The following is a 20232-nucleotide window of genomic DNA, read 5'->3' as shown; positions in this document are numbered from 1 at the left end:
ACCTTGGCTGGGTCACGACATAATGGGCAGGGATGGTTGGAAGAAGCACCCTCTTCATCTAATTGCTTATGAAGTCCTTAAGGGTGATAATCACGCCGGTAGTTCTCACCATATCCACTGGCGTATCTCTGGGTTCCATGCTTTCACCCACGGAGTTCTGCCTATCGGAAGAAAAAAGGTAATCGGAGGCACAACACAAAGAGTGTATAGATGGTGCCAACCATTGCGCACGACTCTACAACCTCTTGAGCACGGCGGTACGACCCCTGGCTATGATGGTCTGACGTGTGACCAGAAACCAGGCCATTATACCAAAGGGTCGTACTGTACCATACGTACGACGCCCCATACCAAATTTCGTCTCCTCCTTCCCACACAATTTTGCATCAAACACTTTCTTAAAGTTTTCTTATTAGCAAAGGTAAGTGAGGCCGTGTGGATGAGCCAGACGACTGAGAAACAGACATTCACTCCCTAAAACACTGCTCTCGACTTGGCTTTCCCTCTAAAAGTGTTCGAGAGAGAGAGAGAGAGAGAGAGAGAGAGAGAGAGAGAGAGAGAGAGAGAGAGAGAGAGAGAGAGAGAGAGCACCCGTTCCCTGAGCAAGGTCGTCTGAGGAGTCAGAGGCCTGATGATAACTCATCCTCTCGTCAGAAGTGGATCTACCACTACGACGAGAACCGCCCCCCCCCATCTGGACCGGGCGGATTGGGATAAATCTCTCTCTCTCTCTCTCTCTCTCTCTCTCTCTCTCTCTCTCTCTCTCTCTCTCTCTCTCTCTCTCTCTCTCTCTCGGCTCGAGACTTACATGTCTCACAAGCACAATCGTAGCCAGTGGCCATCACATTATAACGCCTCTTGATCAAGACAAATATCGCTGAATCTTCCCATATCAAATACGCAAAATAATCTTTACGCGAACATCAGTGAAGGTCTATATCAACTGGATAAGTGTGTCGTAAGCAAAGTGTGTTCATGGTGTTCTGTCTTGCCGATATAATAAATCTTAGACGCTGTGCCAGACGGCATCTTAACTCCGCCTCTGTTATATATATATATATATATATATATATATATATATATATATATATATATATATATATATATATATATATATATATATATAATCATCAGTAACAAAAGAGTAAATGAAGGGCTTGGATTCGAACCCTCCCCTCCCCACTCTCTGTATTTGATGCCGATTATTCCACCCCTTTTAACTCGTTTCACAAAGCCCGCTTGTGCGATTATCTTCGCAAATCAATATGACAATATTACCCTTTTCAAATAGATTTCTGAAATTCACGACCTGCGCATGTTTTATTGCCTTATACAAAAATAAATGGCTTGCAGTAATGAGAAAAATATAACCCATGATAAGTCACTGACATATTAGAAAAAAAAAGGCCAGTATGCAATAACCTGAAAGTGCCAATTTTACCTAAAAGCACAGCCATTTAATATCCCGTCGTCCTTTGGGACTTTTACACACGCCCATAGCACAACTGAAACTCAGATTAAAAGATCGACCTATACATGAAGTAGAATTATAGACGAGTATATACGGTATATTCTATACTCATAGTAGCCAACACCCTCTTCACTCAGATCTGATAGCTGGATCGACAGAGAGCTTAGCTGGTATTGGTGGAGACTGACAGGTGAAGGGTGTGCGTGGAGTCTGGGGTTTTAATACCCTAATTCAATGTTCCATTACCCTCAAAAACCTGGGATCGACCTATACACGAGGCATATCATAAATTAATTTTTCAGCTAAGCAATATCTATATCACTCTTCCCTACGGGTATGTGTTAATGTGTATAAGGTGTACAGCTATGCTACATCTATGTCAAACGTCTCCGAAGTCGTCTATCTGCTTAATGCCCAACACAAAACATGGGAACAGCGTGGGATCCAAACCCACACACAGTCAACACTATGCACAACTTACAGTATTACTGAGGGGGGCTAGAATACTACTGAGGGGAGGAGTTACTATATTACAGTATTACTGAGGGGGGGGGGGTGACAGTATTACGGAGAGGGTAAAATTTTACAGGGGGGATTGAAATACTACTAAGAGGGTTACAATATTACTGAGGGGGTTATAATATTACTGAGGAGGTTTTAATAACATTACTGGGGAGGTTTTAATATTACTAAGTGGCGTTACAGTATTACTAAGTTAGTCACAATATTACTCAGGGGTTAACATATTACTGAGGTGGTCATTATATTACTGAGAGGGGTATCAATATTACTCAGTGTGCCATGATTACTGAGGGTGTTACAATATCACGGAAAAGATTACGATATTACTAATAACATAGATTGTTATGTCCAGTTCGAGTCTAAATTCTAAACACTTCCATGTTCTAAGACACTGCCATGTCTGAGATCAAGACACGAGTGTGATCCTCATATTCTGAGGGTCTCCCACCTGCACCATGAAGTATATGAAGACTCCCTCGGCCTACCTTTGGTTTAACACTATCCACAACATCATTTGGGCCCAACCCTGCACACGATATCTTCAAAATATCAGCCAAAAATCACCCGTGAAACAATACCCGACCTCCTTCCTAACCATCCAACAACATAACAACCCAACGCCAAACCGTTCAAGATAAACCCACCTCCAATCCATTCAGCATAAACACACCTCCAATCCATTCATGATAAGCCCACCTCCAAGCCATTCAAGATAAACCCACCTGCTAAACCATTCATGATAAACCCACCTCTAAACCATTCATGATAAGCCCACCTCCAAACCATTCAAGATAAACCCACCTCCAAACCATTCAAGATAAACCCACCTCCATACCATTCAAGATAAACCCACCTCCATACCATTCAAGATAAACCCACCTCCATACCATTCAAGATAAACCCACCTCCAAACAAACCATTCAGCATTCACCCTCTTTGCAAGGAGTCTAGTCTTTCCAGGAAGCCGGATCAATTGCCTCCTGGAAGCTGGAACTACACCCACTCCTGGCAGATAAGTCGACTGAATCTCGGAAGGCTGAATCTACTGACTGACCCCTGGAAGCTGACTCTACTGACTGACTGACCCCTGGAAGTTGACTCTACTGACTGACTGACCCCTGGAAGTTGACTCTACTGACTGACTGACCCCTGGAAGTTGACTCTACTGACTGACTGACCCCTGGAAGTTGACTCTACTGACTGACTGACCCCTGGAAGTTGACTCTACTGACTGACTGACCCCTGGAAGCTGACTCTACTGCCTGACTGACCCCTGGAAGCTGACTCTACTGACTGACTGACCCCTGGAAGTTGACTCTACTGACTGACTGACCCCTGGAAGTTGACTCTACTGACTGACTGACCCCTGGAAGTTGACTCTACTGACCCCTGGAAGTTGACTCTACTGACTGACTGACCCCTGGAAGCTGACTCTACTGCCTGACTGACCCCCGGAAGCTGACTCTACTGACTGACTTCTGGAAGCTGACTCTACTGACTGCTGGAAACCGACTCTTCTGACTCTCTAAGTAGGTTGACTTTATTTACTCTCCTAGAAGCTGACTCTACTAGTAGCCGACTCTCGTGGAAGCTGACTCTACTGAATCTCTGTAACTCGACTCTACATACTGTCCTCTACGGCGAGTCTGCTGACTATAACGGAAGCTAACTCTACTGAATCTCAATAACTCGACTCTACTTACTCTCCTCTACGGTGAGTCTACTGACTATAACGGAAGCTAACTCTACTATGACTCTCCCAGGTCCACTGGACGCACAGGTGCCAGTGATAACGAGCTGGCCCTTCACCCAACCGGTAACCACGTAGAGTCAAACTCTCTTTACAATGAGGGAGATGACAGGGATCCGGCAAAGGTAGACCACTAAAGATGTATGCAAATACTTCATTAATTATTCAATAAACAGAGGTCGAACCGCTGCTGCTATGTTTCTATTCCTTCCCTTGCCACCAACGACCCATCAGATACTAATCAACGTAAAATCGCAAATTAACACATATCTCCCGCCCAAAGCACGCCGTAAAACGCTGTTTTTATCCGTAAAAACTCATATATATTTTTTTTCGTATACGGTATAATGCAAAAAAAGAAAAATTAGAACTTCCGGCCATTCAACTGTGAGGGAATCATCCGTAAACCCAATTAGCTCCAAGGAAGGTAAATCAATGAGCCAATCACCTTTGAGCACGTTCTCATAGGGGGGCCAATCAGCTTCCACGAAGCTAAGTAGCTTAAGCCAATTACCCGTCACTTCCTTTACCGGTAGCAACAGATGCGTCTCGCAGATAAGAGTTACGTTAAATTTCACCCTTGCTTCATCCCGGGGGATAAAACAAGAGTTATACACCATCGTAAATCCATCTTTCTCGGAGGGTAAACAGAAGTGAGTCAACCCTTTAAATGGATCACATACTCAATAACCTGGCTGGTTGGTTATCTGGGTTATGGAACCATCAACTGCCAGAATGGTTCAGGTTTTAAACGTCGGGTTGTGATCACAAGTCGAAAAAAAAAAAAAAGCCTTCAACGCATTTTTTCAGGTGTTTAGGGTAATTCTAAAAGCACGCAAAGTCACATTACAAACCCCGTGTCTTCCACCACGTCAGCACTCGATCACACTTGCCAAGCGCTCGTGTGATTCAAACTACCGACTCTGGTGTAAACACCCAAGTAACCATTCAGTATCTTTTCTTTTTCCTAAAGAGAATCATTTGTGATTGTCACTTGCTGAATATTGCGTGGGTTCATTTGAGGCTCGCTAACCACTATCTAACCCCATCATAACATTACGTGGATAATGAGGCTCGCTAACCACTATCTAACCCCATCATAACATTACGTGGGTAATGAGGCTCGCTAACCTCTATCTAACCCCATCATAACATTACGTGGGTAATGAGGCTCACTAACCTCTATCTAACCCCATCACAACATTACGTGGGTAATGAGGCTCGCTAACCTCTATCTAACCCCATCATAACATTACGTGGGTAATGAGGCTCACTAACCTCTATCTAACCCCATCATAACATTACGTGGGTAATGAGGCTCGCTAACCTCTATCTAACCCCATCATAACATTACGTGGGTAATGAGGCTCGCTAACCTCTATCTAACCCCATCACAACATTACGTGGGTATGAGGCTCGCTAACCACTATCTAACCCCATCATAAAGCTGGCACGATGACACGACCCATACACCTCTCTCTACCCCGGAGTATGACGACCTGGACTTTGACCAAACCTTTAGAACAAGACAGCCAAACCATATTGGCTCGTTCCCTTCCGTGGTCAAGGGAGGTTCGGTCGTGCTCGAGGGTCGTTCGGTCGTGATCATGGGGACAACAGGAACTGACGTGTTATATTTTTTTTTCCTCCATCCATGTCTTCTGCTTCCTCTGGATCGTGTTTCTCCTCACCTGGTGAAGAAACCCTCTCATCAACGGCGACCAACAATCTGGGCAAGGCACAAAATAAATTCATCCATCCAGATTTATATATATATAAGTATTCATCCATAGATATACACCATATATACGTAAATCCATCTTCAAAGTTATCTTGAGCCTTTCTACTGATACTTTTCACATAAGATTTCCTTTAAAACATAATAAATATCAAGCAAAAATGATACAAGTGACCGTCAGTTTGGAATCTATTCCTTTGGAACACTCAGAAAAAAAATGCCTCTTCCCGTATAGGTTTGATGATTTTCAAAATGATCAATATGACGCATGATGTCTCAGTGGAGTTCATGGGCGTAAATGAGACAAATTTTCTAGCAATTATCGCAAACCGACTTTATAGTTATTCCAACAAAATACTAAATCAATATAACATCATTATAGCAAACGGCAGGAATTGTCGCTGGCAATCAATAAATACGATATCAAAGGCAGGGCTACCAATGAGTAACCAGATCGATAAAAATTTCTCAAAATCCTTCGTCCGTGGTGGTATATTGTTTCACACAAAAAAAAAAAAATGGTTAAGATACTTTATTTACCGTGTGCACGTACTTGCCTCAGCTTATATACAAATCCGGCTGCTTAACTGTTACAAATTACAAGTGTTTAACAATTCAAGGGTTAAAGATTACATTATATATATATATATATATATATATATATATATATATATATATATATATATATATAGGAAGAACATAGTGGGCACAAACCCCGAGAGAGAAGCGCTTCACATTGGGAACCTTTCCAGGGAGTGCTGGCGCAACGTTCATTAATTACGGGTCCAGGAAATAGCTTCACCGCGGTGCAGGTTTTCATCAACCCTCGCAACCTGAATTATTTTTCTCTCCAAATTAAACCCCGCAGCTGATGGTACTGGATCCTATGGAGAAGTGGATCCAAGGGTACTGTATCCTATATAGAAATGGGCCCACGTTACTGTATCCTATACAGGTAAGGGCCCACGGTCCTGTACCCTACACAGACATGGACCCACGGTACTCATTTTACAAAAAAATAAAAAAATTACCCTAAACCTGGAAACTAAATCTTTGTAACAAGTCTTGGAATGTATCATGAGCTGCTGAGTATAAACAACCGTTAATATGACGGCCCCAAGAAACACAGTCGTATCGGGGCACTGTGTCCACACCAACGGTACCGTCATAATCGAACCATCCCTTTTCCCCCTGACGACGACGTGGAATCTTACCAGACTATACCCATGGTCAGAAGACGTGGGAATCACCTCCTTCAACAAAGCTCTCTCGTCCAAAGCATAGAAATTTCTAGGTCCGCCTTGATCTTAAGTTCTTTCATGATAACAAGTTACTGTTATGACCACCCAGTAAATTCAATAAATCACTCATTATCATTATAATCATCACTCAGAGAGAGAGAGAGAGAGAGAGAGAGAGAGAGAGAGAGAGAGAGAGAGAGAGAGAGAGAGAGAGACCCGACTATCCAAGATCCCTACGACGCAATGATAAGCATCACAAAGGTACATGCGTAATATTACGAGGATTTCCATAAGAAACCATCATTATCGCCGCCTCTGACGTGTGTTCTTCACAAAGGTAAAATATTGCGCCAATAACTCAGTGAAATCCTCCAATTCTCCGCTACCATCTCCATTCCCGTGTCTTTCCCTGGTAACACCTAAACCTATATATATATTTGTTTTTCACCACATACAGTAACTGAGAGTTCCATTTTACATATTTCTATTTCCATGCTAATTAATTTATTCATGTATTTATTTAGATTCTGGAGGCTACAGTTCTGCGAGGAATTAAGACTTTCCCGATCTGCCGCGCTGCCCGGTACAATATCTTTACACTCAATTCAATTTCAGATCTTTTTCATTTTCTAGATTAAGTCCAACACGGCGGCGAGGCGCCGAGTGAAAAACACCCAGTAAACTTGTTTTTCCCCTTGACGGATTTCCCCAAACGATCAACGTCTGCCTAATGCTCTGGTCTTTGTTAAATCAATCACGCGCCCTCCCTATTTTCAAAACTAATTCCCACGATTTATTTCCCAGATATTTTGTAATATGACATCTATAACTTCATTTATATCTATATTAAAACGTACAAAATCCATTCGTCGATTAAACAGGTTATTTCAGAGTATTCGCCCTCAACATTTAATTGGGAATGATAATGCTTTGGCAGTGTCTCCGAAATCGGTAAACTCGCCGATTTCTGCAGGATCGGGAACTAGGAAAAGTTCACGCCATCTTACCGATTTTCTTAGATTCTTCCATCGTTCGGTGGGAGGAAGTCGTCGCCATAGTTTTCCACCCTTAGCCTAACCTAAACTTTAAACTCATCCTATCCTTAAGACCTAAAACTCAACGTGATACGAAACCGAACCTTAACACGTTCGAAAGATCTCGCGGGAACTCATCGTCCCCCCATCTCCCTCAGTCAATGCAAAAGCGTTTACCCGTTCTGGAGACAGCCCTAGTGTCGAACAGCAAAAGATGACATAGCACTCACCTTACTGGCTAATATATGAAGTACATCTTACGTACATGAAACACCGTCAGACCTTCTATTAACCATTTACTCTTCGTAAGCTGTCATTCACATCCAACACATGCAAGTAGTGCCATCAATACCTTCGGGGCTGCGCAAAGGCACAGTTTTCTATGACCAGTTCAGTCGGTTCCGTTTTCTAAAAGCATCCCGCCGTTGTCAGGGAAACTAAGTACACCATCTCAAACAAAACAGTTTTGAGTACTTCCAGCCGCAATGTGATGTGAGTGATCCCTCTCGTCCTCACTGTGTTGTCCTGGTGGTGCTTGGCTCCTCCCGCGTAACCGGTGAGGTGGGAACGTTAGCAGAGCAACAAGTGGACTTTAAAGCGAATGAATCCGTCAATGGCCTGAGTATTGTACAAGGCCTCCCCACTCACCTGCACGAAGGTAAACGCTCTGGTACTTTTTGTCATGTTCCATGGTATTTACATTTCCCTCCGACGATGCTGTAATACATTTTACTCCTCAAAGTCTGGTCACAAAAACTCGAACAACATCCTTACAAAAACTGTTATGGGTGTAAATGATTATAAAATTTTTTCAAATAAAAACTTTGATAAATGAGATGCACACCGTCGTCAGCAAAGGCTGAAAGAGTGGAGTCTCCAGTCGGTGGCTACATGTCAATCCACGGGGTTGCTGATGGTATAAAACATATTAGTGATCTTTTAATCACATAATTCTAACATATCACACCAGATGCCGCTTTGATGGAAGTCAGAAGAAATAATCGCTTCGGTAATAAGTGAGGGATTATGATGGTATTGCCGACGCAAAACTTCGAGGAAATCTCCTTCGGTGCAAAATTCTGATCCGAGGTGTTGTTCTGGCACAGTTTCTGGGAACAGTTCGGTAAAAACGTTTAGAGAGAGATGCTGGTCTTGATCGTTTCAGCTGAATCATACTCCCAACTCGTCCACATTCTTAGTTTAAACGAGAATGGGCCTGAGCTGGACACAGAGGGGAGGCGGTGGTGACACACAACACCTCATAACAACTCGAAAATTTCCTCCTCGGCAGAAGGGGCGGGGTGGAGACGAAGATGGAGGACCTGACGTGTTCCGTGTGTTCAGAGGTGTTCGAGGGAGGCGTGCGAGAGCCCGTCGTTCTGCCCCAGTGTGGCCACACCTTCTGCCGCCCTTGCCTCCTGAACCTGCAGGGGATGCACCACAGCCTCCGGTGCCCCACCTGCAGGAGGAGACACAAGGGCGCCTCGGTGGCCCAACTGCCGACGAACTTCGCCGTTCTCAACCTGGTTGTCTGCTACAAACACCGACAGGTAGGATATATATGTTCGGCAAGGGTTAATAAGATACATTAGTCATTTACTCATGAGTTGATGACTGTAGTACGATACAGTAGTCATTTACTCATGACTTCACAAGAAAAGCTGTATAAACTGCTCACAATAAAGGCAAAACACGCAGGTATGACAACTAAAGACAACTATCGGATACTTAGGTAATGGTATATGTTAAATGAATACATCTAGCAGCTGATGTATGCCAAACACCTGCCGGAAAGTATGTATTTACACAACAACAAACAAGCACATGGAAGCTGTGTATAACCACAATTTTCCAAAAGTAGGAACAGAGAAGGGGGCCAAGTGAGGATATTTCCTCAAAGACTCAGTCCTCTGATCTTAACGCTACCTCGCAAACGCGGGAAATGGCGATATATATATATATATATATATATATATATATATATATATATATATATATATATATATATATATATATATAAAACCTATGCACAGTCAAAGGGATAAACAAACGCCTGAAAACTATGCAAATCCACAATAAACAACAGCATGTACAACCACAACAATAAACTGGCGAGCGACAACTTTGTGAATCCATCAACCAGTATGGTACATCTACATAACTTGAGGCAGATTCAAATAAATCTTGCATTATCAAATATGATTGGTATCCTTTCTAGGGGTATGTACAAATCTTGAGACAGCTAGCTGGGCAAACCATGCAAATTAAAGTAGCGGAAGGTGTCCTAGATAAACATGTATGTGCTGATAGATTGATAACAAAGCGTACAAAACCATTCAGGTCTGTAACCAAGGATAAGTTTTCCCTATAAAGTAGTGCACGTGACGACCAAACTTAAAAGCACTACAAAAGTAAATAAGTGACAAAATACGTGCAGCATCATTTTAGTGATTTCCGATTAATTTTGAAAGGAATTCATAAATTTTTCCGTCTTCTACATAAAGCCTATAAATGGTGGAAAAAAGTTCTAATCCTCCCAGTGGGAAAAAAAAGTTAATTTCTTTTTCCGCGAAGGGGGAAATTTAAACCCATTGATAAGCTCGCCTTTGCTATTTCCAGTTTCTCCATCAGAACCTAAATATATCCCATTTTTTTTCACTCAAGAGGGGCGCCAATTTTAACGCTCAGTAATTGGAAATTTGTCAAGCAGTCCAACTCTTACTTAAAATAGCAGTCAAAAAATATAAAGCCATTCAATTTTCATTCACTTCTCGAATAGGATTTCGTTGCCGTGTGTGTGCGTACCCAAAGGAAAGGCTAATCCTACGAAGGAAAAAACTAAAAGGTGTTGGCAGTGGACCCTTGTAGAAGCCAATTACATATTCATTACGAAAAAAAAAAAGAGTCTTTTAAAGAACCATTAATCATTAGAGATGCATGGTCGAGGGACATAAATCCTGGAGAATGGAGAATAAATTCAGGGGAAACTCATATGAATAAGAAAAAAGTAAAGAAAGTGATATATAGTACGGCTTCCTGCAGTGGTGAAAAGAATTAGCAAGCGATTTGCAAAAAGGGTAGTGCAGCATAGTAGTAAATCCAGGCACTAAGTGTAAAAGCCTCGACTTACGGTAATGTAACGAGCTGAGGTAATTACTGTATCTTTGTACAAGATTAAGGCGCAAGGTTAAGTGGGTTCTGGAAGACCTGAAAAGATCGCTGGTGGTACAATGAAAGACGTGGAGCTAGTAGAGGTAGTGTGTATGTGTGTGTGAAGTGGTGGGAGTTACTGTGAGGCAGTAAGAAGTTGCTACATGGGAAAACTCGTTTTCAGGTCAAGCATGCGTATTCAAAGACTACAAAAATTTACAATAAGCAGGTGCAAATGTTACTTTTCGTTCAGGAATTAGTTTAGGGCACTTTTTTTTTCATTCTAGTCTTGCTAGGCCATTAATGGTTATGATTAGGCTAGGTATGGTTAGGTTAGAAAAACAAGTTATTGAGTGGTTAACGACTACTATACTAACCTATTATTGGTTAGGATTAGTTCATGCTTGGCTAAGCTAGGCTAGGTTAGAAAAAACATTCTGTGGTTAACGTACAGATACCGAAACTTCAGCGTCCTGATTAGCTTAGTTTAAATGTTTAAACAAGATTAACATGGGTTATGCTGGGTTACTATCAATTTGGTTAATGTTAGATTGGTTAAGGAAAATATATGTACCCATAGATACAATGTCGCAATTTATCCTATTTTACGCTACATCAGTTTGGTTGATCGTTCGTGCGAGATAACAGGATAGATGACAAATTAAAAGCGTAATGTACATTTCAGTTCTATACATATTCTAAATATCTTTTTCTCTTTATTTGTACAGGAGAGCATCGAAAAGTGTCGGCGTCATGGTGACCCAGTCAGGCTGTGGTGTCGGCCCTGCCAGGTGCCGCTGTGTGGAGAGTGTCTCTATGAGGGACACATGACGGATGGCCACCATGTCGTCAAGGTCCATTCCATCGTAAAAGAAAAGAAGCGGAACATTGAGGAACAAACGGCGGCCATCCTAGACTACGTGGACGATGAACGAGAAGCCTTAGCGCGGGAGATACACAGCATCGCTCACCAGCTGGCCAGGATCCACAGGAAAAGCACCCTCCTCAGTTCCTACGTCACTGACGTACACAAGATACTGAAGGATGTGAAGAAGTCGTCTCGTATAGTGTCAGTGATGGCTAACGAGAACAGCCTAGAGAGCTTGTCTTCTCACCTGGGGATAAATCAAGAGCAGGCGACAAAACAAACCAGTAACGACAAGACTCCTAACGGTCCAGGGACGTTGATGGAATCAAAAAGTTGCGAAAACTTTCCATCTCGTCACTCACCGGCATCCCTCGAGACCAGCCAACAACAGGTCGACAAACAAAAGGTGGACGATAACGACAACGATGTACATAGCCTGGGGTTGGTAGAACAAGAGAATAACACCTGCATCAAACAGAAAGACGGTGATGGGGTGTCTGTGGCGAGCACAGACAAGAGTGACAAGCAGGGTCCGGGCTCGTATGGCAAAGACGAACATCCCGGCGCCGGCAGCTCAGACACAGACCAGGAACCAGATGAGGGAAAGACGTCGGACACAGAGGGCGAGAGAAGGGTGATGCGGGAGTGTGACGACGCGGAATGGCAACTGGCCCGCTGTGCGCCCGCCGGCAGCCCGCGTTGGCCACACATCAACTGGACACATTTCACCAACCAGGTGGGAAAACGTTTATCAAGTTCACATACGCAATAGTGTTTCGTTATCATTCAGCTCTATCTGCAAGGCGAGATCAGCATGAGTATCAAATTCCATAAAGTCACTCTGTTGTACGTCTTATAGGTAACCTAATCAGAATGGTTAACTTTCCCAGGGAACATCAGGATGTACCGGCAACTATTATCTTTCCTGACATGTTGGTTATCTTACAGCTGCCAGTGGTGCAGCTGCTGGTGCCCCCCGAGAAGCCTGAGGTCTTCCTGCAACTGGGTGTTGGGAAGAGGAACCTGGGACGCGTCCATATCCGCCTCTGGGGACACCTGAAACGCGCCCAGCACTTCCTGGCGCTCTGTCTTGGCACTCTCGGCCCCTCCTACAAGGGTTCCACATTCTCCAACGTGGCGAGGAAGGGTGAGCCAGGGGAGTGTTTGGTGGGCGGCCAGTACAGAACTCAGGAAGGCAGCAGCAGTGCCCAAGGTCTGTTCGAAGGCTTGGAGTGGCGAGGACACAGCTCTGGCCCGGTGAAGGAGGGACTGCTAGGGGGAGCCAGCGACGGCGACCCCAGTCTTGAAGCATTTTTCGGAATCTGTACCCGGGACTACCCAGAGGGGGAGTATTACTGTCCCTTCGGCGAGGTGGTGTCCGGGATGGAGGTGGTGAGAGAGGCGGTGGGTCATGATCCCGTGAGTGGGGTCACCATTACAGACATCACGGCGAAGGATGAAAACATCATGTAGACTGCTATCAGACATGTAGCATGTTGTAGATTAATGTATCAGAAAGTACTTGATACATATGAGAGAAAATGTCTTGCAGTTCATTATTCTATAACTTTGATTATTTCCATGGACAATGTACATTGTTAACAAATTTATCAATACCTGGGTCTAAGTTCGTTTTTTTTTCAAATAATTTTGTACTATTTCCTTTTTCTTTTGAGTTTTAGCAATATTACCAATATGATGACAGTAAAACTTCAACAATAAGTTGTTTTTCATTTCCTACGTCATCAGCATTCCCTTACTCTTTTCTAGTTTCTCCCATATGTTGGCATACTTCTGTCGCCATTGGTTTTCTATTGTCTTGCAGTTGCACGGTTTTCTTAAAACTTCAACAGCAGGTCTTCTCTAATACCACTGCTACTACTCGGGGTACTGGAAAGATGGCTGCCATGTTCCGCTTACCTGCCCCACTTCGATCTAGTGTTGGCAGTTCGAGAGCCTTTCTCTTCATCCAACCAAGTCCAGGAATACCTGATGCACCGGTAGTTCCACGATCGTGCCAGAAGTATCTAACGGCAACTCGCTTTTGCATGTGTGGCAACTCACCACTATGGGGTTCATGACAATCCATTACTACTACTTGGGGTACATGGCAACTCAGTATAAGATACAGGGGATATAGCAACTCATCAAAAGTATTTGATTACAACACACTAGTAACTCAATACTGGTATCTAGGGGCGTGGCAACCTACTACTGCGAATAGGGTACATGGCAACTCAGCGGTGCATGTCTCGGGAAGAGGGATACATGGCAACGCAGCTAGTACAGTATTAGTTCAGGCCTTGAGTGTTTTAGTGCTAGCAACAGCTGCCGCCACTTCACTTTGTGTGTGCGTTCCTGTACAAAAGGAAACTCATTTAACACTGCCACGACTTCACCCCCTTCGTGTGTGTGCCTGTGCAGAAGGAAACTCATTTAACACAAGGTAAATCCTGGGAACCATTCGGTGTGATGCTGGTTTACTTCTACGTTCCTAATTCTTATGCTATAATGCAGTTTACTTGTAATTCTTTACTCGTGTGAGCCAGCAGTTTACTTCAAATTCTATACTTAGATCCAATTCTGTTTAGTGTGTAGGTAAACGCTTTCCCAAGTACTGTATGATTGATATGAATAAGGGAATTTTTGCGTGTTGATCCACTTTTTCATTTTCACATGATTATACAAATCTATACATTACTCAGCGTCTGATGACTTGGTCTAACTATTCAGTTGTTCATTCTTCTGTGCTTAAGAAATATCGGCATTATACAAATAACTTTTATCAACTCATAAATTGATTCGTTTTCTGACATGATCCCATTTTATTTGAGAGCGTCATATCCCTTTTGCAGCAAAATATTTGCTGAGACGGGATTGGGGCTCTACACTCGAGATCTCAATACATCCTTTAACCTTATTTAACCACTGATAAAACTGCAGACCTTTTCTACGCCACGGGATTCTATTCTTTTCTTCCTTTAGCTTCTCAAAATGTTCGGTCAGACTTTCGTGAGAGGTTCATGATAATTCTAGTGCCATACATGCTCTCACTGCATGTAATTCATCTCTATATCTCCATAGTCTAGACTAGAACAACAAAGGAACACAATGGAAATAGGGCTTGTGGCTCTCTGTTCTCCTTTCAGCTTTATGTAGTAAAAGTATAACATGTTTGTATTCTATTTTGTATGTTATTTCTGTTATGCACATAAAATAAGTTCCCAGTAAGTCGATCATCAGTCAATCAGGAACTAAAACACGAATGTACAGTCTGCTTCAAATATCAAAAGAACAATAACCCCGAAAACACTAATACCCGGCCTTAGCTCCATTTCATGTTAAGTTCTTGAGCGCACCCCACAGATTAGACAATAAAAAGGGCTTTTTATCGTTTCCTCCCTAGCAGGAGGACAGAACTAAAGAAATGGAGGACCTGATATGTCCTGTGTGTTCAGAGGAGTTTGAGGGAGGCATGCGGGAGCCCCTAGTGTTGCCCCAGTGTGGCCATACCTTTTGCCGTCCATGCCTCCTGAACCTGCAGGATACAGATCCTGCCTTCAAGTGCCCCACTTGCAGGAAGCCACACTCCGGCCCATCTGTGGACAAACTTCCCGTTGTCTACGTCATATTGAATATGCTAGCGACTTACAATTACCTGAAGGTTGGTGTTCACAAACATTCTAAAAAAAAATCTATATTTAAAATCTATGGAAGATATGAGGGAGGATAACCTTAGATAGGAGCAATGTACCCTCAAGAAATGCCACTACACTAAGACAAACTTTTCCTACTGACCTCAGGTGGAGGCAGGGGTTATATGGGAAAAGTGCCAGAGCCATGGCGACCCCATCAGACTATGGTGCCAACCGTGCCAGGAGCCTTTGTGTGGACAGTGTCTCTTTGAAGAACACATGACTGATGGTCACAATGTCCTAAGGACGCAGACCGCTCTGGACCAGGAGAAGCAAGTCCTGATGTCACAGGCTGCTTGCATCACCAAGATCATTGAAGACAAAAGGAAGCAATTAACTGGAGAATTCCAAGAGGTATCTCTTCACCTTGCAAAGATCTACAAGCAAGCCACAATCCTCAGTCACTACTCGAAGACTATCAGTGATATTCTACGAACCACAAAGGAGACGAACCAGATGAAGACCTTGATTATGAACCACAGGATGATAGATAATCTTCTCGAGAAGCTTCAGGCAAGAGGATGCAATTCTCGCATCTCGGATCAAGCAGTGAAGACCGTCCCAGAGGCAACTTTACCTGGGGAAGAGAAGAATGCTCATGGAACCTACAAGAACACATCGGAACTAACCATCACCAAAGTTTGTGGACATGAGTCTGACGTGGAAGATGATGGATCCAACTTATGTCAAGCGGGAAGACAGGAGCCGGATGTGAACCTGCATAACAGAAGTGAATGTCAAATGAACCAAGGCAATGAATTTAATCCAAAAGAGAGCCAGGATAATGAATATGATCCACAAGTGAGCCAGGACGATGGATGTGATCAACGAGTAAGCCAGGACAATGGACATGATCCAAAAGAGAACCAGGATAATGAATATGACCTACAAGTGAGCCAAGACAATGGATGTGATCCACAAGTGAGCCAGGATGATGTACATGATCCACAAGTGAGCTGGGGTGAAGGATGTGATCCACAAGTGAGCCAGGACAAGGGACGTGATTCACAAGTGAGCCAGGACGATGAACATGAATTGCAAGTGAGCCAGGACGACGGACATGATCCACAAGTGAGCCAAGATGATGGACATGATCTACAAGTGAGCCAGGATGACGGACATGATCCACAAATAAGGCAGAACCAAGGAGACGAGGATGGGGTCAAGCCTAGCGAAGACTTCAAATGTCCCATGTGGCAACTAAGCAGGTGTGCGCCAGGGGGAACCACCTGCTGGCCCAAAATTAGCTGGTATGACTTCATGGCTAAGGTAATGTCCTTTTTGTCTGACTTTTCTTTATCAAAAAGTAGAGATATATGACAAATTTTCTAATAACTTATTCTTAGTTCAGCCAGCAAGCTATGGGAACATACGATATGTTTCATTCAGTAAAAAAATAATCAAACAATCTGAAACACACTGAATGCTGGGTTGGTTTAATTCTTCCTCTTGAACTCTCTCTTTATAAAACTCAACTTGGAAACTCTGAAGAGAACAGGTGTATATCGAGCTGGGTGTTGGTGAAAATGATGCCTCTATACTTTTTCTGATATGTTGGTTATGTTGCAGCTGCCGGTAGTACAGCTGTTGGTGCCCCCAGAGAAGCCTGAGGTGTTCCTGCAGCTGGGTGTTGGGGAAAGAAATCTAGGACGCGTCCATATTTGCCTATGGGGACACTTGCGCCGTGCCCAGCATTTCCTGGCGCTCTGTCTGGGAACCCTCGGCCCCTCATATAAGGGTTCCACCTTCTCTTATGTCGCGAGGAAAGGTGAGCCAGGAGAGCGACTGGTGGGAGGTGTGTACCTGACAGAAGACGGAGGCAGCAGCAGCCACCAGCTCATCCAGGGCTTGGAGTGGCGCGGGGAATACCTCGGCCCAGCTAGTGAAGGCACAATCGGGGGCTCCCGTGGCCGGCAAGCCAAGTACAACTCTTGTTTTTGCATCAGTTCCAGGGATAACCCAATTGGGCAATATTACTGTCCCTTTGGCAAGGTCGTGTCAGGCCTGGGGGTGGTAAGGGCAGCCATCCAACACGACCCAGTGAGCGACGTCACCATAACGGACGCGGGCCTTGTTGTCCCTTCCACGTAGGTTATGCAGGGAACATCAAGTCCCAAGCCTGAGAACTTTATACTTTGTGATTATCTATCCTGCTCTGTCCTTGCAAACTTCTTTAGGGAACAGTATATTGCTAACTCATTCTAGTATCTTAAAGACAGTAAATACCTTGTCGAATGACAGCATGAATTTAAGAAAAACAATTCACTATAGCATTGTTGGTACAAAATAATAATATCAAAAGACATGTGTTTCACTTCCTCCAAAATTCATAAATACTTTTCTTTTTGTCTCTTCTTTTTCCCTTTCATAATCCTCTCTATATTTCCATTAAGGGCCCGGCCTTGATGAGGGCTTTTGTCCACAACTGGATCCTTCAACATAAAAAAAAAAAAAATGCATCCTAATCCACTGGTATTAACCTTCCACATTACAATCAATATTCATTTATCTATTACACTTCACTGCCGTTTCCCACATCAGTGAGGTAGCACCAGGAAACAGACAAAGAATTCCCCATCCACTAATATACACATATATATACATAAACGCACATACACATACATATACTTCCCACATATTCCCTGCGCGTTGAAGAAGGCGACTAAAAGGGGAGGGAGCAGGGGGCTGGAACAGAGTAGGGGACCAAGTGAGGATATCCCCTAAAAGGCTCAGTCCTCTGTTCTTAACGCTACCTCGCTAATGCAGGAAATGGTGAATAGTATGAAAAAAAAATAACATATAATATGTGTATAATGTATATGTACACAGACATATACATTATACACGAGTGCATATTCCTACTTGCTTACCTTCATCTATTCCTAGCACCACCCTGTCCCACAGGAAACAGCATCGTCACTCCCTGCATCAGCAAGGTAGAGCCAGGAAAACATACAAAGAAGGCCACATATGTTCACACTCAGTCTCCAGCTGTCGAGTGTAATGCACCGAAACCACAGTTCCCTATCCACATCCAAGCCCCATATCAATTATCAGAATGTTGTTGCCACTTCTGAAGTTTCTAGTCTAGAGGTTTGAGTGACAGACAACTATGTGTAAGTTAAAATCCATGCTTTCTTCCAGCCAAGCTGAAGGAACAAAGTTCCACAGAACATTCTTTTATGAAAGTTCACCTTGTCAAAAGGCCACATCATTATGATACTTTTATGGATCCACTTTTTCAAAGGCATATATTATGATGGCAAATGACCAAGAATAAAGGGCCCATAAGTGCCTTCCTTAGACTACTAAACATAATAACTATAAATCATACATAAAATGTCAAAGTTGGGGTGAGAGAGTATCATTAAATTTTAGGGAGAATAAAAAGATGTTCTGGAAGGAGGTAAATAAAGTGCGTAAGACAAGGGAGCAAATGGGAACTTCAGTGAAGGGCGCAAATGGGGAGGTGATAACAAGTAGTGGTGATGTGAGAAGGAGATGGAGTGAGTATTTTGAAGGTTTGTTGAATGTGTTTGATGATAGAGTGGCAGATATAGGGTGTTTTGGTCGAGGTGGTGTGCAAAGTGAGAGGGTTAGGGAAAATGATTTGGTAAACAGAGAAGAGGTAGTGAAAGCTTTGCGGAAGATGAAAGCCGGCAAGGCAGCAGGTTTGGATGGTATTGCAGTGGAATTTATTAAAAAAGGGGGTGACTGTATTGTTGACTGGTTGGTAAGGTTATTTAATGTATGTATGACTCATGGTGAGGTGCCTGAGGATTGGCGGAATGCGTGCATAGTGCCATTGTACAAAGGCAAAGGGGATAAGAGTGAGTGCTCAAATTACAGAGGTATAAGTTTGTTGAGTATTCCTGTTAAATTATATGGGAGGGTATTGATTGAGAGGGTGAAGGCATGTACAGAGCATCAGATTGGGGAAGAGCAGTGTGGTTTCAGAAGTGGTAGAGGATGTGTGGATCAGGTGTTTGCTTTGAAGAATGTATGTGAGAAATACTTAGAAAAGCAAATGGATTTGTACGTAGCATTTATGGATCTGGAGAAGGCATATGATAGAGTTGATAGAGATGCTCTGTGGAAGGTATTTAGAATATATGGTGTGGGAGGAAAGTTGTTAGAAGCAGTGAAAAGTTTTTATCGAGGATGTAAGGCATGTGTACGTGTAGGAAGAGAGGAAAGTGATTGGTTCTCAGTGAATGTAGGTTTGCGGCAGGGGTGTGTGATGTCTCCATGGTTGTTTAATTTGTTTATGGATGGGGTTGTTAGGGAGGTAAATGCAAGAGTTTTGGAAAGAGGGGCAAGTATGAAGTCTGTTGTGGATGAGAGAGCTTGGGAAGTGAGTCAGTTGTTGTTCGCTGATGATACAGCGCTGGTGGCTGATTCATGTGAGAAACTGCAGAAGCTGGTGACTGAGTTTGGTAAAGTGTGTGGAAGAAGAAAGTTAAGAGTAAATGTGAATAAGAGCAAGGTTATTAGGTACAGTAGGGTTGAGGGTCAAGTCAATTGGGAGGTGAGTTTGAATGGAGAAAAACTGGAGGAAGTGAAGTGTTTTAGATATCTGGGAGTGTATCTGGCAGCGGATGGAACCATGGAAGCGGAAGTGGATCATAGGGTGGGGGAGGGGGTGAAAATTCTGGGGGGCCTTGAAGAATGTGTGGAAGTCGAGAACATTATCTCGGAAAGCAAAAATGGGTATGTTTGAAGGAATAGTGGTTCCAACAATGTTGTATGGTTGCGAGGCGTGG

The 20232-nt window shown here is 43.3% G+C and overlaps 2 protein-coding genes across 9 annotated transcripts in view; one reads left to right on the top strand and one right to left on the bottom strand.

The window, feature by feature from the left end:
- LOC139760347 (cubilin-like) overlaps positions 1-20232 on the bottom strand; it is a 344737-nt gene that overhangs the window by 322227 nt on the left and 2278 nt on the right. For 6 of the 7 annotated variants that reach the window (XM_071683382.1, XM_071683397.1, XM_071683385.1 and 3 more), the window contains exon 2: positions 5260-5434. The exons of the other annotated variant lie outside the window; for it this stretch is intronic. The gene's annotated coding sequence lies outside the window, so the exon portion shown is untranslated. The remainder of the gene's footprint in view (positions 1-5259; positions 5435-20232) is intronic. 7 annotated transcript variants of the gene reach the window in all.
- Positions 7649-17772, top strand: LOC139760346 (uncharacterized). Of its 2 annotated transcripts, XR_011715316.1 has the most exons (5): positions 7649-8414; positions 9048-9306; positions 11635-12510; positions 12723-14220; positions 17039-17176. XR_011715316.1 is itself a non-coding variant. In XM_071683381.1 (4 exons), exons 2-4 carry the CDS (start codon positions 15202-15204, stop codon positions 17558-17560), a joined length of 1920 nt encoding a protein of 639 aa, XP_071539482.1. In that variant the 5' UTR covers positions 13262-14220; positions 15181-15201; the 3' UTR covers positions 17561-17772. The 2 variants fall into 2 exon arrangements, 1 of the variants encoding a protein (XP_071539482.1); XM_071683381.1 differs by lacking the exons at positions 7649-8414; positions 9048-9306; positions 11635-12510 and adding exons at positions 15181-15438; positions 15578-16738 and having other exon boundaries at positions 13262-14220; positions 17039-17772.

This window comes from Panulirus ornatus, chromosome 36, assembly GCF_036320965.1.
Source record: "Panulirus ornatus isolate Po-2019 chromosome 36, ASM3632096v1, whole genome shotgun sequence".
In the NCBI taxonomy this organism is placed as follows: Eukaryota; Metazoa; Arthropoda; class Malacostraca; order Decapoda; family Palinuridae; genus Panulirus; species Panulirus ornatus.
This window is presented reverse-complemented; position numbering and strand designations above follow the sequence as displayed.

Excerpts from the sequence above, each read along its gene's own strand:
- LOC139760346 (XM_071683381.1), top strand. The coding sequence starts at position 15,202 with ATGGAGGACCTGATATGTCCTGTGTGTTCAGAGGAGTTTGAGGGAGGC. Across the intron at positions 15,439-15,577 it reads CGACTTACAATTACCTGAAG|GTGGAGGCAGGGGTTATATG; the intron begins GTTGGTGTTCAC and ends TACTGACCTCAG. Across the intron at positions 16,739-17,038 it reads GGTATGACTTCATGGCTAAG|CTGCCGGTAGTACAGCTGTT; the intron begins GTAATGTCCTTT and ends GTTATGTTGCAG.